The 17,402-nt window shown below is 38.7% G+C and overlaps 1 protein-coding gene across 2 annotated transcripts in view; it reads left to right on the top strand.

Moving 5' to 3' along the window:
- Positions 1 to 17,402, top strand: part of EEA1 (early endosome antigen 1) — a 70,612-nt gene that overhangs the window by 25,166 nt on the left and 28,044 nt on the right. The window contains exons 4-11 of one of the 2 annotated variants that reach the window (XM_074574903.1): positions 1,362 to 1,416; positions 1,551 to 1,616; positions 2,522 to 2,561; positions 3,426 to 3,533; positions 3,620 to 3,741; positions 5,414 to 5,569; positions 10,530 to 10,646; positions 14,648 to 14,986. In XM_074574903.1, the coding sequence (XP_074431004.1) occupies positions 1,362 to 1,416; positions 1,551 to 1,616; positions 2,522 to 2,561; positions 3,426 to 3,533; positions 3,620 to 3,741; positions 5,414 to 5,569; positions 10,530 to 10,646; positions 14,648 to 14,986 (1,003 nt within the window). Of the gene's footprint in view, positions 1 to 1,361; positions 1,417 to 1,550; positions 1,690 to 2,521; positions 2,562 to 3,425; positions 3,534 to 3,619; positions 3,742 to 5,413; positions 5,570 to 10,529; positions 10,647 to 14,647; positions 14,987 to 17,402 lie in introns of both variants that reach the window. The other variant, XM_074574913.1, reaches the window with a different exon arrangement.

Raw genomic sequence — 17,402 nt, 5'->3', positions numbered from 1 at the left:
TTAACTGTTTCACCTGCCTGAGATTACATTTATGATCTTAGGTGTGAATATTACCTGATTTACTTACTCATACCGGTGAGAAAGCTGCTCCCTCTTCTCCACCCACAACCAATATATGGGTTTTGGGTTACAGCTACACCTGTCTCAGTAAGGTTGTGTTTGCAAACCTCCGGTGAAGGTCTCACACAGGCAGAATAATGTGTAAATAGCAGAAAATCTTCCTCTGAAAAAAATTAGCCTTCCAATTTCCAATATTTATTTTGCCCTTAAAATTGGTCCACCTTGGAGTTCTTGTTTCACTGGTTCAAGTTCATGTGTTTCACTTGCTGCTTGATGACCCTGACCTGATGTTAATATGCTAATATAGTTGAATCTGTTCCTTCAACGTTTAGCTAAAGAAGAGCTTGCTTTGGTGTGGTTTTTTTTTTTTTGGCCTAAGTATGAAATAATTTAAAAGAACATCTGTGGAGGAAGGCATAATGCAGCACAGCAGCAATAAAATTGTGTGGAATAAAACAGAGAGAATTTGTTGGCATTGGCACCCACACATATATACTCTGTGTAGTCCTCAGTGTTGCCACTGTACGAACAATAAGAAAAGTGTAAGTTTGCATAATTTTAATGACCTCTGTGTTCTACATTTGGAGTGGCTGTATCTCAGTAATGCAACGGTATCCTTGTATGTGTAATTGTGCAATTCTGTAAGGAGACCTGTGATTTAGAAGGGTGCTGTCTAAATCAATTAGTGACAATTTTAGCCTTGGATCTTGTGTTCTTGCATGGCTGGAGGCTTGAGCACGAAATTTGAGAATTTAAAATCCCAAGGCTTTAAACATTCAGACCGTTAAGTGAGTGTATCTGTGGGGCATACCGAATTGCTGTGTGCATGAAAAATCATGTAACTGCTTATATCAGAAGGAGTAAGACAGCATGCTGCCTCCTAGCAGTGTTCCTTTACATGATAAGGGAAGTGAAGGAGAATAGAGCTGTCCTTTTCACAGGAAGGCATGCAAACCAGTTAAACGCCCCAGTGCGCAGCTTTGCCGTTCTGAACCCATGTGGTTGAGCTGATGCACCGGTTTAGATTTACATTCTGTTTTGCATATCTATTTTTTTACTTATCCAATTAATGTTCAGCGTTTTTCCAGTGGTGTACAAAGTGAACTAATAAGTATCTATTAATCCAGTTTGTTCCAGGTTTCAAAAAACCTAAAAATAACTATGTATAATTATGTAAGTTATATTTATATAGTACATGGCTATCACTCCAGTTATTTAACACACGTTATAACCTGTATGTAATTGACAAAATATAACCACTGCATATTAATTTTCTTCACTCCGTGGATATATTTATTCAGAGATGAAGTATCACTGCTCCGACAAGAAGTCCAAGACTTGCAAGCTTCACTGAAGGTTGGAAATGTATTTTACTTTTCACTTGGTTCTTTGTTTGAAATTGCAGTGTTCCACTGTCTAAAGCAACCAAATTTACAGTTCTCTCTCCCCTATCTCCTTTTTTTTTTTTTATTTTTTTCTTTTTCCCCTAGGAGGAGAGGTGGTATTCAGAAGAGCTGAAGAAAGAACTAGAGAAATTGCAGGGGCAGCGGCAGCAAGTAATTGCTTTAAAATACTTGAAGCAGGTTTATCATCAGCATTGACATTGAAGATTAATACCTTTTTTGTAAGGCACGTGGCCTGATTTAGTTAGTTCCATAATTTGAATATTGACATGTTCTTGAAAACAAAGCTAGTTATCTCTCCACAATGTAACAGTATATATAAATCTGAAGAACAAAGTCAGAATAGATAATGATTCTTCCATACTACTCACTACAAGTTCAGTTCAGACTTTTCCTTCTGTTGGTCTTACTCAGAACTCAGTTTATTAAAGAAAACAAATCGAATGTAATGTTCCATCTGTTATGCGAAAGGGCTATGGGGTTTTTCTTGTGAGAACTTTTGGAGAACAGAAGTGTGGTTTCACAGATGTCCAGATGAACAGAACAAACAAGGCAAGGCAAACTGTGGTGTGTTGTGCCCTGAGGAATCATAAAACCGTAGAACGGTTTGGGTTGGAAGGGACCTTAAAGATCATCTAGTCCTAACACCCCTGCTCTCACTTCTTTTATTACTGTGAGCTACTTAGATACTGGATTGTTAAAAACCCCAGAAATTGCTGTCTGACAGAGTACCTTCTCAGAATGCATTTAATGATGGTCCGTAACCTCTGTTTTTAGGGCAGATTTCAATATGGAGGAAAGGGAGGGGGAGGGGATTGTTACTGGAGTCTTGCAAGTCTGGAAGCCTGGTAGTGTAGTGGTACATGAAACGGAAAATCATCTTGGCCTTTTCCAGTCTTCCAGATATGACTGTTTGAAATCAGGTATTTTTATACTGCTGTGCAGTATTTGAGCACAGAAGTCTTTATTTCCCTGTCTTTTCCAAAAATGGGATAAACTTTGGAAGTAGTAGTTTTTATTCCTGCTGTCTAATCATGCATTTATTCTGTTCTCTTAAGGATTGTAAATCTGATGGATTGACAACGGCTACATCTACAGGTGGCTAACATTTTACTATGTTAATTTCTTCACTGTTCTGGAGTTTCTGAATTTTTTTTTCATTGTAGCTTTTAGGTTTGTGAAAATGCACTTTTGCTAAGTTAAAGAGCTGGGAAGCTGGAATGGTGCAATTACTGGAAAAAAAAGTTCATTATAAGTGCTTGAGATAGGTAGATTTTGATAGCTATAGTCTGGGGAAATGTTCCAGAGGCTCAGGGTTTGTAATTTCTAGAAGTGAGACAGGCATTCTCCTAACTCTGAAAGCAGTTCTCATGAGTAGTTTTGAACATGTTTTTAATCATTTCGTATGTTAAGCATTCAGTACAAGTCTTTTGCTGAGAAAGACAGTGATTGTTGATATTTAAATTATAGCATTTGTCAGTGCTGCTTTTATTTGGTGTTTTTCTGTATGCATTGCTAGCAAAGAAAACAATGAATTTTTGTGGGTTTTTTTTTTTGTTGTTTTGCAGACCAATAATTTTTGCTCTCTGTTTTTCTCCGTGAGGCACTTATGGAATAAAATTTTCCTTATGTGTGCGTAAAGTATCTGACTGATCATGATTGAAGAGTTCTTAACCGCAGTTCAGGGCTTGGAGTCAGCAGCATGTTGCAGTGATCTGAAGATCTATTTGTGACCAGTGAAAACCAATATGTACTTAATCCTGCAGAGTACTCAATTAGTGACAGGTTCCAGCATCATGCTTGTAGATATTTAACTTCAGTAAAGTTGTTCACTTTGCTAAGCTAATTGGATGTTAAGTGAACTTAGATTACTTATTTACCTGCTGTGGTTCGTTATGGGTGTGAGTAACTGTATTGTCCTAGCTCTTCCAGAAAATAATACTGTTCTTTTTATGGAAATAGAATCATTAGAACGGCAGCTAGAAGAGATCCAAGTAGAAAATTTTAACATTAAGCAAATGAAAGACTTATTTGAGCAAAAAGCGGCACAACTGGCTACTGAAATTGTGGGTAAGTATGTTAACATCAGGTCTGATTCTGTTCTCTACTTTTGCAATTTGTGCAAGTGATCATTTATTCAGCTTCCTTCTTATTAGATCTTAAATCGAAGTATGATGAAGAAATTAGCCTTCGTGAAGGTGCAGAACAGAAAGTGACAAACCTGACACAAGAACTGCAGAAGGAGAGAAGTACAGTGGAAGACTTAAAGACAGAGCTGGTATTCACATCACACTAATGTTTTTGTTATTTTCAAGTCAAGGGAGGGATATAATTAAATGATTGCAAATGCAGTTTTGAAGCAGTCAAACCGTTGAACTTGGAGACATCTGCTTGTGGGCTGAAAATGTTCAGAACACCATTGTTTCTGATCTATTACACTGACCTACATTTTCAGTGTTTTTCCAGTGAGGAAATGCATGTAGTTTCTGACATACTAAAATTTATCCTAGATTATATTTTAGTCTGCTTGTTTGATGCTCTACCCTTCAGCGATTTTGCAGGGGATTACACGTATAGATGTGCTGTGCAGGCCTCTACTTGGAGCATGCCATTGCTGACTTCCACAGCTGACTTTAGATCACCCTTTTTCCATGAGGTGTAACGCTCTGACTGTCCCTGGACAGCTGCATTCATAAGAGTTGCTCAGAGAGGTGTTTCGTGACATGGTGGCTGAAAGGCTGGCAGCTGTCATCACCATGCCTATGTTAATGTTGTCCCTCTTGCACTTGGCTGATAATACTGATGTGTGTGTATTCTGGGATTTTGGCTCCTGGTGACTTTTATATACAGCCATGGCTCCAGGGAGCAATCCCAGTGACTCAGCAGTCATGCCACTTCCAAAGCAATAGTGAAGGGACTTCCTAGCTTGTTTGTCTTCATTCCTCCACTCAACCACTGCTTAGACTCTGGAGGAAAGTAGGACTCGTTTATCCCACTTCTTCCCTGTAGTCTCATGAGTCCCTCTTGGCCCTGCGTAGTCACTGGACCCATCCATTCCTCCCTTTCTGTTTAGTTGTTTCTTGTCTTCCTTTTCCTGCTGCATTCTTACCCCTTTCCTGTACCTTTTCTCTTCTACATGACAGCACTTCCTTTTCTCTACTTTTTTCAGTGCCCAGTATTGCCTTTCCCCTCCCTTTTCCCTCCATAGCTTTTTGCTTTGAGGGGCATTATGATGCTTTAAATGTAATCCCCAACAACTTTTATCTGTGGGTCTGGTAGGGGGCATGCCTGACAGTTCCTTCAAGAAGTTTCCTTCAGCTGCCCTTTTTTTGTCTGTTCTTGTGGTTTTCTGAAATAGTTCTTGAAGACAGAGGCAGTATGATTATAAAAGTGTGTGTAGTGCTGGATTGTTACCTATCTCAGTCCTGAGAGGCGCTTGTGAGTATTGCAGCAGTAAAATATATACAGTGTTCCCTTCTGTAGAGTTGTGTGGGCAATACAGCCTACTTCTCAGGGAATTATGACTTCAGATAATTATCTTGCATGGATTCCCTGTCACTTTGGTGTTTTCTCCCAGGGAAGGTCTCCCTCCTGTACCTAGCGATCTACCTACGTGAAAATTACAGAAATGTAATGTTTGAGATCTTATCCCATTTGTCAGATTTGGTTGAAACCAATTAACAAGTTCAAAGTTTAGTAGGCAAGAACTGACAACCAGCCATTAAATCCTGTTTCCTTTGGGAATGATATGTACTTTTCTGTGGGTTTTTTTTTCTCTTCTCTTTTCTTTTTCCATAGCTAGTATATGTCACTTTTTTTTTTTTTCACACACAAGGAATATGTCACCTTGTCTATAAATTGATGATTTGAAAGATTTTGAGAGATTACATTGACACTGGAAACATGTCTGCCAGCTGCGTGTTGCTCATTGCTACTCTCTTACTTTTCAGCTACAAAGGCCTGGTGTAGAAGATGTGGCTGTCCTGAAAAAGGAGCTGGTCCAAGTTCAGACGCTGATGGACAAAATGACACTGGAACGTGAGAGAGAATCTGAAAAGCTGAAAGATGAGTGCAAGCACTTGCAGGCAGAGCAGGCGAACTCGGAGGTAATAGTCATACCTGTGAGCTTTGCCGTGATTTTCATCTGAAAATGGAAGATACTAATTCATCATAATGCAAAAGCCTCTTTCTTAACTGAATCTTCTAACTTATCTAATAGACATGTTTCTTCATTACGGTAAATTGTGTAATTTTGCCAATATCTGCCCTCCAAAAGCCCCCATGCGTTTTGTTGCAAAACCTTTCCTTGGCATAAAAAGTTACTACAAGAGCCCAATAGCAGAGGAAAATGAGACCTGACAGAGCTGTGCTCTTTCTGTTGGGAGAAAGAAACAGAGCAATATCTGTGTGATTGAAAGACTTGTTTCCCTTGTTGAGCTACATGTGGATAAAACCAGTTGTTACTGAAAATGATGGTTTTGGTTAATATTTGGGTTGGCGTGTCTGACGATGGATGCTAGAGTATTAAAATATATAAAAAGAAATTACTAATGCAAGGTAGACAATAATTTGACTGTTCTTTTAGGACATTTCATTCTTAAACTTACACAAGATTAAAAAATCTTAATGAATATTGTAAACAGGTTTTCATTTTTGTTTTTTTTTTGTCTAGTTTTTACTGTCAAATGGGAAGACTTTTTACACCTATTATTTATTGTAGGAATATTTTGTGTGTAAAGGACAAATCTGTTCTGCCCACATACCCTCCACCAATCCACTGCATAATGCCCTCCAAGGGTTGCCTGTTATCCAGTGGAGTATAAAGTGAGTGACTGCCAGGCCTCACCATATCTTAAGGTCAAGATGTCAGGATGATACCTGTAATCTGTTTTCAGGCAACAGCACCTTAGTTTTCCTCTCTTTGTTGTTGCAGTCTAAAGTAGAAAATAAAATCTATTGGTCTCATGTTAATTGCTTTTTTTTCTTTTTACATTTTTTTCTCCATCTTTTCCTGGATTTGAGCCTTTTAAATTCATCCTGTTTAAAAGAGACCTCGCTGTCTACTTGAGTTGCAGAATGTGCTGGTTTCTTCAGAAGTACTTTGTGAAGGCTTGCCTCGGCTTTGGCTGAGTCAGTGGAAGAGGTTTTAAATTGCTGATGGGAGCCTTGGAAATATACAGAATTGTTGATAACTCTGTGTTTACGGAAGCAAAATTAACTGCCTTTCCCACAGCAGATACTTGGTTTTCTTGGTTTTGGTTCCTCTGCTTTTCTGCCAGTGAGCATGCAAGATGGAGAAAAAGGAATATAACCACTCTGACTTGGATCTTTAAGAGGGAATCTCACTCCACAGACTTTCTCAGATCCCTCCTGGCTAAAGCCTGTTTTATGTTGCTTACCAGACATCTGACAGAGATAATGGCAAGAGATTCTAATAAAAATACAGTAACACCAAAAAGGCTTTTGTCTAATGTATAATTTATTCTACTAAGGAGCTGGTAAATCCATACCTGCAGAAGAATTCTCTTGCTGGGTGTTGTCACATCTCACTAGTGGGTTGGTTGGTGTAGTTTTACTAATGAATGGCTTGACAGTGTAACAATCTTCAGTGAAGACTGTCAGCTGTGTTTGAGACATTTTAATTTTGCCCTCTCCCTTTTCTATTGTACCCCAGCAATGCAGCAATGCCAGCAAAACTTGTCAACGCAGGGCTGTGGTCCCTAGTGAAGGGTCCTTGCAGAGTTCCCCAGCTTACAGGAAGGAATGCCTGGAGTTTCTATAAGACTCCTGGTATCCTCTGTCCTGGTGAGATTTGTGGATGCGAAGGATTCCTGACATCTTGTTATTCTGGGGTTTCATGTGCCCTAGATTTCAGAACTGCAGTTTTAACTTTCTGTTTCTTCATTCGCACTGCAGAGCTTTAGAGAAGCGTTGCCCAGCATTATTCTAAACCCCTTAGGGCTTTCCCTCCCGCCTTCCTCTCCCAACAGATATGTTGAGCTCCAGGAATTGTACAAGGGTACAGTATTGTACTAAACATGAATCTGCCATTGTTTTCAAGTTAAAATGAAGTATGCCAAGAGCTTCATCGGATGTGAAAAAAGGAATATCACAGTTGGAGTTATGAATATAATGTGGTTATGTGGCCATGTAAGTTGTTACATAATTGTAATTTGGTTTTAACTGTGAGATCCCACAACTATGCAGCAGAATTTAAATTTCTTTTCAAAGCACTGTTGCTGTAGTCTTTTGTGGTTTGGGATATTTAGTTTTCATGTGAAGATAAAATGACATGGTGACATGGGCGTAACAAAAGTCTTTCAACTTAAAACATTCTCACAGAAGCATGAATTGCTCCTGTTCCCCCAAATTAAGTATCTTTAAGTTTTGACATAACTAGACATTTTAAAAATGTAGCTTTAAAGTGCAGCTTTTAACAGGAAAAAAACTCAAGTAAAGAAGGTTTTTTCCGTCCTCCTGGAAGTAATGGCAGATGGGGGAAAAGGCTGCATGATGCCCATAGCTATTACTATGTGTTCATATAAGAAGTCTTAGACGTACGGAAAGATTATAAACTACATTGCAGCAACTATAATAACATCAGATGTCTGTGTAGTATCATCAGTATGTAGGCTGAACTAGAGAAGACCCATGTTGCGGCGTGGCAGAACGTGGTAAGCGGTGGCAGTCTGGTTCTTCTCAGAAATGTTATTGCCTTCTCTGCTTAATTCCAACATATGGCAACCATAGCCCAAGACATGTTTGAAATAAAAGCTTTTCTGTCAAGGTAAAGTGACAGATCAGACTTTAAAAAAAAAGTAATAAAAAATTACTCAAAGTCATCGTGGTGAAAACTTCTCTACTTTTCTTAAAGAAACACAATTGTGAAAAGTGTTAGCCATAAGAGAATGAAACATTGAAGCCCTTCATTGGCAGAATAGGTGCAGTCCTGACTGTAAAATTTTGGCCATGTTTCACCTTGGCTTTGCTCTTTGAGACTACCTGAAGGGCTGAAAGAGTAAAGTGGCTCTTATGCCATCCATGGCTATTTTTGCCAAGCTGGCTGAGGATACATATATTAATATTGGTTTGCAAAGTGAGATGTCTTTAAAATATGTTAGATTTGTGGTGTGGGTGAAGAGAATAACAAAGATCATCACAATCCTATATGTGTGTCTTCAAATGCTGCCGGAGAGGGATGTGAAGAATAGAATAGCTCTACAATTGTTGCCTGAATGTATTCATTGTTGTCCTTTCTTTTTTTTTTTTTGTTTTGTTTGGTGTTTATGCTTTATTTCAGAGTTGCACCAGAAACTCTGGTGTCTAGATATCTCTGATAAGTGTTCATTCTGAGATACTGCTTCCAGGTTTAGTTTCTCACTGTAGTGACTCCCGCGTAGTAAACACATTATGAAAACAGCTGCACTGCTGTGGAGCTAAGCATTTCTATGAGTCTCTGCAGATTGGGATTTGTTTCAGTATCTGATAAATCTTCATAAAATACAGGGCATAGACTTGATTGTCAAATTGAGTGCCTGCAGAATGAGATTAGTAGATTAAATTATAGGTAAATTTAATAAAGCCGGGACTGGTTTTTTTTCTTTCCCATTAAGCAAAGCCATTAAAAACACTGACATATTTGAAAACAAATTTGAGGAAGTGTGTCTGCTAACAGCTTTTGTGACTGCTTATTTCCGTCTTTCATCCATCCATTTTATTTTTTCTGCTTTCTAAAGGAGACACTTAAATTTGAGGTAAATCTTTGAAAGCTTTTTATTCTTATAGTAGATTACTGTTGTATCAAGATAATCTTGAGAGGTTGTTAAACAGATGCATTCCTGGTTGCTTACTGGTTCATTAATCATACAGACACATCAGCTAGACAATATGGGGAATGAATATTCATCCATGATATATTTCCATGTTAAGAATGAAATGTGGGACTGGCTTATTGAATTATGAATGAGAGAAATGTATATTTATGCATATAAATTATGATTCTGGTTGGAAAGGCTGCAGTGGTGTCCTTAGCAATCTTCTGCACGTTTTCTGCATTGTATTCTCTCAGTAGTGAAATATCTGTACTCTGTTTTCTGAGAACATCCTCGATTCTTTTTCTGTCCAGGACAGATCCCAGGATGTGTTTTAGTTTATGGCTCTGTAACGAAACAGCCTTGTAAAGGCTTACAGAAAGTCAGAGTTGCTAACTATATGTAGTCATATAGTTTTCTTTGGTCCATATGTTCTCTTTGGTCTTCCTTTTTCTGTAGGAAGGTTGTAAATAGTATGTTTATTGTCTGCTACTTCTCTTCTACTGCTTTAGTTCATTCTTGAATTCAGTATTTATACCTTTGTGCTGAAATCTGTGGTTATGAGAACAATAGGAAAGAAAACTTCTTTTAAAAGGTCACTATTATATAGTGTATTCAAAGTGAGCGCATTCATACACAGCATGCTTTAGGGCAGCCATTGTTACCCGTCTAAAGTGCTTTTCTTGTTTGCTTTCATTACTGTATTCAAATACTGCACAGTCATTGATATAGTCAGTTTTGTACCAATCCTGTTTAATGGGGTAGTATTGTTACCCTGATTATGCTGACCTGCAGGGTTGATGTGCCCGAAAGTCACTCCCCAGGTTTGCACCAGATGCCAGACTCACTTCTAGTGCCTTTTCCAGTGCATTTCCCTTACCAGGGAGGCAAAGTTTTGGCTGTGTAACTGCAATGATTTGGGAGGGTTTCACCTTGAGCTAGAACTGTGATAATTATTATTGGATAATCTGTTGTGATTTTCATCAGTTGTGGGCTCAGCCTGGTATTTTCTATTGGACTGGGGCAAATTTATGTCTTCTGAAATAGGACATGAATGAATTTCAGCTGGGAAATTATGCTCAGGGTACTTCTGTAGCTGATGGACCTCTGAGATGAGTTTGCAGGTGATTTTTTTCTTAAGCTGTTTATTTGTATACAAGATGCTTTTTACTTTGCTACCAGACATCTTGCTTTTGTTTGGGTTATGCCTGCAAAGATTTATTTTAAATGCGGATTTTTCTATTTGTCTGTTCAGGCTACCATTAACCAGTTAAGAGCTGAACTTGCCAAAGGACCTCAGGAGGTAGCTGTGTATGTTCAGGAGCTGCAAAAACTTCAAAGTTCAGTCAAAGAGCTAGAACAGAAAAAACAGGTGAGAATGCTGTTATTTCCTATGCTTATCAGCTCATGTTAAAATGGAAACACATCACACGTTGCCTTGGGAATTGCTGAAGACTGTGACAAAACACTTCTTGGTGTTGCAGAAGTTGAGAATTGCTTTACTGTTTTGCTTACCATGAGAGATACCATAATGTACAGGCAAACACTATATTTTAATGACCGGTATGTTACAGCTGAAATCCTTAAGGTTGTTGTTATTGCAGATTTCTAACAGCTGCAGTTTATGCTCACCTATTATTCAGCAGTATTGTCATCTTAAACATGAAAAAAAAAAAGCGTTACCTTTCGAAATAGTACGTTTTCCTAAAGATCATAATTCAGGAGACATTTTGAGCTCTCTTTATTGGTTTTCCAGATTCTTAGCTTTTAGATTGTACTTCTGTCATATTTTCTTGCTGTTTATTAGAGTCATGAATGGAAGAAAATTGAGATAAACTCCAGGAGCTTCTCAGCTTATAAGTATTCCTTGAGAGCTTTAATCAAAGCCCCTTGAGCTTGCTGCACTTTGTATTTGCATTAAGAAAGCATGTGTTGTGGGGTAGTAAATGGAGGTAAGGGAGGAAAGGAGACAAGGAGAAAGATGCCTGCTGCATTTGTATATGCTGCTGTATGTGAACCGTACACATTATATATGTGTATTTACCAGCAATCTTGTCAGTCTTGGAAAATGGGAAAGGACAGGGACCAGTGTGTATTTAGTGTAATCAATATCGAAACTGAGATGGTGAGAATTGTCATGCTGTTCTTTTCCACAGACCAGTAACACTGAAACAAGCTTTTGGGAAAATTATTGCTATTCAGTATAGAGACATTGCCTGAATATATTGCTATTCCATTAACAACGTGGAGTGAAACTGATAGATACATAAGATAACCATAGTTTAGTAGAGTCCTCTGCTATGTCAGGTTAATGCCAAACACCATGTGAGGAACAGGGAGAAGTGAAGTGGCAGCGAGCTGCTTTTCCTCTTTGTTTCAGTGACTTAAGGCAGTTTACAGCCACCTCTTTATGCAGCTTTTTGAAAGGCGATATTCATAAAAATGGTATGCCAGACAAGGAATCTTGTCCCTGGAGGACTTGGACCTAGAATTGGACAAGGTAGGGCTAGCTTCCCAAATAACATAGATTGCTCCCATTTCGTACAGTTTGCCATCCTTGAAGAAGCTGTCAGGGAGGAGGGAGGAGCCATTAATGCAGGATAGAGTATATTGCATTTTGATATGTACATCCATTTATAATTCCATTCCAGTGCAGCAAGATATTGCTGTGCATTGATGTAGAGTTTTTCAAGCTCATGTACAACCTCAGGCAAGCAAACTGTTTCTTATATTTTCAGGAACTATACTGAGAAGAGCAGATGACAAGTAGATAAGATCAGTTCTCTGAGACCAGCAGGAGCTGCCTTTCCTTCATTTATAAAGCACTGTAATTATGGGGCTTGGCTTGGCTTGGCTTGGCTTGCAGAGGCCAGTAATGACCTGGAGCCCAGAAGAGATCTAATGTGTAAAACCAGCGTATTCCCTGAAGTATTAGACTTGCTCTAATCCTAAACCCGTTACCTGTGGGTTTGTTTTGTTTTGTTTTCTTTTTAGGAAAATTGTGATGCATTGTCTACAGAGAAAAATGCTTAGTTTTTAACCTTCTACTGACGTAACTGTTCTGAAATTTGATCGGTGACCACAGAGTTCATTCTTCAATGCCTGGCCACTGTCGCTACTAACATGCATTATGTGTGTTTTTCCAAGGAGCAGTTATAAAAGAAGGGATCAGTGTGGTTTTCACCCTTGTATCTTGTGAGCTTTGAAGGCTCAAGGCTCTTCACTGAGTGCTGTAGCATGCTCTCATTCCCTCTTTTCTGTGGAAATTGAGGCTTGGGGAAGAGAGGTGGCTCATGTGTGCCCACATATCCCTTTACATATCTGGGATGCAGCTGGGACATGCATTCAGGTAGGAAACACTGCTGGGTCTGCTAGTGTAACCTGAATGACCGTAGCTCAGCAGCTCTGTGGCCTCAAGTTTGCTCGTGGGCTTAGCTCGCACAAGGAGGTAGCAGGCTGTCGGGCAAACTCAGCTCTTCTCCCATGAAAGCAACATTTTGTGGGTCTGTTTGGCCATTCGTGACTGCAGAGGGTGTTCAGCTGTCAGGGGTAGCGGCTTTAATCCATGGTGTTCATTGCTGTATTTATCATCAGACCAGGGAGGAAGAGAGAAGAGTAGTGCAGGATGTGGAGCAGCATCTCCAGCCGCATAGCTGCTGCTCTTGGCTGTCATCTGGATAGTTCATAAGGTGATGGTGAAGAGGCTTGGCTTCTTTTTTATTTTACGTAGCATTCCTGAAAGCTTCCCAGAGTCTCGTTCTGCTTCAAGACACCAGTAACTCTTTCTTTCTTTCCCCTTTACTTGAAAATTTAAGTTAATGCCCTGCACTGACTCTTCATAAAGTAGCTCATAGCAGGTCTACATGTGACGTGTGGATCTAGTTATGGAGTAGTAGTAAGATTAATGCCTTAGCTCTAACTTGCCCAGCTATGATGAATAAGGTTCTGTGGTGTGTTGGTATTTCAGGAACGCTATTCAGTACAAATGTTAATGATCCTGCCTGGTCATTTCTCTTTAATGAAAAGGGAATTGCAACTTTATTTTATATTCTGAGGTTGAAATATGTTCTAAAACCGGTGGGAGCCTTGTCACTGACGTCAGGAGGGTAAAGATGGCACCTGACGTCAGTATGTTCTTACGTGCTCTGTTCCTGCATTTTATATATGCATATATAAAAACTTTGGCGTACCTGTAACAGCAACAAATTGTTTTATTTTTCAAGGAACACTTCAAAATACACTACTTCAGGGCTATAATTTAATAGCCAAACTTTAGTCCTGAGCCAGAATTTTTGGCTAAGTTGCATGCTTTAGAAAGTATATATTCTTCTAAATGGACATGTAGGGCATTAATTATATTTGTTCTCACATTGGCTCCTGGACTGCTAGAGTTGTCATTTGCAAGACTGCTTGCTTTCTAACTTGTCTTTTTTTTTATATAGATTCTTCTGTTTATTTTATCATGATTGTAAAATAAAAGAGTCTGTATGTGGTTTATAACAACCAATATAGCCATCATTTGTTAAAAATCTGTAAAAACCAAAACTGTTCAACTTACTTGAACAGCTTTTTCTTCTGGCAAAACAGGTTTCATCCCTGAATACTGCGCAGAAGTACACTTTTAAGATGCCCAGCATAGCTGGAATTGCAGCACTAACTATCTTATCTTTGGAACTGTTATTCCAACTGTTATTGCAGAACCATCTGAAGTTTTGATATACAAGACTGACTTCAGTGTTGTCATTTTTTCAGGCTGACATGCTGGAAGTGTTCTTTATTTTTCTGTTTTAATTGAGAGCGTCACTAGGGAATATAGTAGTCACTGAAACTGCAGGAAGAACACAATCATTTAAAAGTTGCACACAGTAATGCTCCACTGAGATATCAGGAAGATGCTGCAATAAATGGAACGTGCTGGTACATTTCAAGAAGATGGAGTCAGTTACCTGGGGTGGATGATGACCAGGGCCTCCCTGCAACTATATTTCTGTGCTTCAAAAAGTGCCACTGGAAAATTGAAATGGTTCTCATGGCTTCTTTGTCCTGCTTGGAGATCTCAGAAATTCTAGTTAGTGTCTCAGGGAAAGCAAATTTTTCTTCAGGATACAGAAATAAAGTTTTTGTGGTGTCCTCAGTAAGAGGGAGTGAATTTATGTGAGAATATTAAAAACAGTATTTCTAGTTGAAACTGTGTGCTGTGTGGGCTCCAGAATTAGCTTGTGTAATATGAAGTAGAAGTCAATATTTCCTTTAATAGTGTTTTTGAGCAAGTTTGTCACTGTTCATCATCAACACTTGAGAAGAAATTTGAATAATGCAATGAAGAGCTGTAAGCAGAACTGCAATTGAATTGCTGTGTAACTCTCTTCATAGAGTCTGACTGAGAAGCTACTGAAGAAAGAACAGGACTACACCCAGCTAGAAGAAAAACACAATGAAGTATCCGTGAGTAAGAAGAATGTGCAGGCAAGCTTTCACCAGAAAGACCTGGACTGCCAACAGCTTCAGGCAAAGCTGTCTGCGTCTGAAGCTTCCATACAGAGGTTACAAACAGAGCTGGGTGAGAAGGGGGAGGCAAGCCAGAAACTTAAAGAAGAGTTGTCCGAAGTAGAGACAAAGTACCAGCATCTCAAGGCGGAATGTAAACAGCTCCAGCAGCAGAGGGAGGAAAAAGAGCAGCATGGCCTGCAACTCCAAAGCGAACTCAGTCAGGTAAGGTTCCTTAAGCCTCCTAGACCATCCCATTGGGATGGTTTGTTAAACCATCCCATTAGGGTTTTTTAAACTGTGCATGCGTATTTTTTGTGCACACGCACTTGCATTTCCTTATTGAAGGGGAGTAACTAACCAGTACTTGTATTTGAATAAATATAAAGCTAGCTAGTATTTCAGTAAATATAAAGCGTTCTTCCTAACACTGCAGAGAATGAAATGCAATCACCTCTTCCCCTTAGAGAGGTAAAGAAAAGAACAGGCAAAAAGAAGAGGCTGTGGTGAGAGTGCAGAAATTCTTTGGTATTTCTTTGTTGTTACACCTGAATCTTTTTAGTAGGTCCAAATTCTTGTCAGGGTCAAATGAGGATAGTTGTAGCCCATGTCACAATCAAACTTAGCAAGGTCTACAGTTATAACCACTTTTCCATATTTTTATTTATGGGGAGGTTATTGTAGTATCTGTCTATCTGTAAGTATAATTCCCCCTTTTCTGAAAGGGAAACATCTTACTAATTCTGTTCTATCTGGAACTCTTCTTAAAACTATATAACTTCAGATTTGAAGATTAAGGTTGAATGAGCATAAATTTTGTAGATTATTTCTCATGTTCTGATTTAACTTATTTTTGTAAGTGAATACAAAAGGCTTTAGCTGATCTGAGACAGGTTTTTTGTCCACTCTCTTTCTTTTCCTGTTAAATGAACTCTTCTTTCATCCTACATTTTTTCCCCTCCCCTTTTTTTGTTGATGCATTCCCTGAAATAAGGGAAATATTGTCAGATAAGAGGACAACCCAGAATATTGAGTTTCCATGACAAATATGGTAATGGACAAATCCTAAGAGTCAGCAAGGTTATTTATTCTCGTTCAGTAAGGTAACTGAAGCTATGATGAATTCAGGTTATGAGAAAAACAAATTCAGGTAGAGTATCAGAAGTAGTTTCACTTCTAGTAGTAATTTTACTACTCTATAGGAAGTTTGAGAAAAGTGAGTCTTTGTTTTACATTAGAACTGAACAATGCTTGATTTGCTTTAAAATTGAATAGTGAATAAAGTCGGGAATACTTCGTGTGAAAAGCAGCGATAATATGACGTCTTAATATTACTTCTTTTGTGTCTCTTCACAAACACCTTCTCTTTTTGTTGTTGATAGCTATAAGAACACCCAGAGCATACATCCCCCCACTGTTTACTTGTTGTTCTGCTGAGTCCAATGAGTTATGGAAGCAGGACTTCTGTATAACATTGAGCATACTGACATTTGAGGATGGATGAACTCTGTTTTAGCTAGTGTTGTGGGGAGTAATGTATTAGGCTGGAGAAATATTTGTGCTTCAGGAATCCTGTCCAGTCCTAAGATGGAAAAATAATCTGTTTTTTTTTTTGTTAGTACGACGTACTTCATTTTAATCTCTTGCTAAAGGTTTATCATTTTAAAGTGAGTGTTTCTCAATTTTCAAGCCTTTGTCAAGTCTGAAATAGATTAAGTTGCAAGCTGCGTGCGTATAGTTTATCTTGGAAGAACTGTGGCTTGGCAAAGCTTCATTTATGTATGTATTACATCCCCAGAATGACTTTCCTTCTTCCATCGGGTTGCGGGGAGGGGAGGTAATTATATTAATTACCCGCTTAGGAATCCTCACTTGGTAAAATAGCCTCAGTCTGCCTGGGCAACATGTATGCAGGCTTCAGAAGCACAGCCAAGAGGTTGAGCTGAAATCTGGTTTCAGCCTGAGAGGGCATTTTCAGGAAGGATTTTTTGGAGTGGGAAAATAAAGGAGGAGGAAGGCGAATAATGCATTGCTGAATGGATTCCTATGAAAGGGAACGGAGGCATCGCTCACCCTCTGGTGATACCACTGGGAAGGAAGAGAGGCTAAGCAAGAAAACCTGAACAAGTTGCTGGATCTCAGGATGTGTTTTAGAATTCTATTGTAAAAGAATAGTGGAGGAAAAAAAGCCCTTCATACATGGTATAAAATAAAATTAAAGCTAAGCAAAAACTTCTCTTCCCCTCTCTCCCTCCAAACAAGAGTTTAGTTACTATTGTCATGAAAAGACTAAATTTCTCATATTTTTTCACTTAATACTTCAGTGGTATTATCTTTTTATGCATGTAGTCCAATAACTTATGTTGACACAATGAATGCTGCTTATGAAGGTATGTATGTAATTGTTTAGTCCAACCACTTTTTCAAAGAATCCTTGCGGAAATTCATTTGAACAGATGCATGTCTGGTTAAGTTTGTATATTTTAGAATTTGGGTGATGTGAAGGAATTGATTTCACAATGGGTCGAAACTTCAATGATAATGTTGGTTCCAGCACAGCAATAGGAAGAGGGTAACACAAGAAAATATGGACGCCTTCAGTCTTGAAGAAATGTTAATTGCCAATAAATACTGTTGTTGT

This window comes from Larus michahellis, chromosome 1, assembly GCF_964199755.1.
Source record: "Larus michahellis chromosome 1, bLarMic1.1, whole genome shotgun sequence".
Taxonomy (NCBI): Eukaryota; Metazoa; Chordata; class Aves; order Charadriiformes; family Laridae; genus Larus; species Larus michahellis.
Note: the sequence above shows the minus strand (reverse complement) of the source record. Positions and strands in the feature narration are given on the sequence as shown.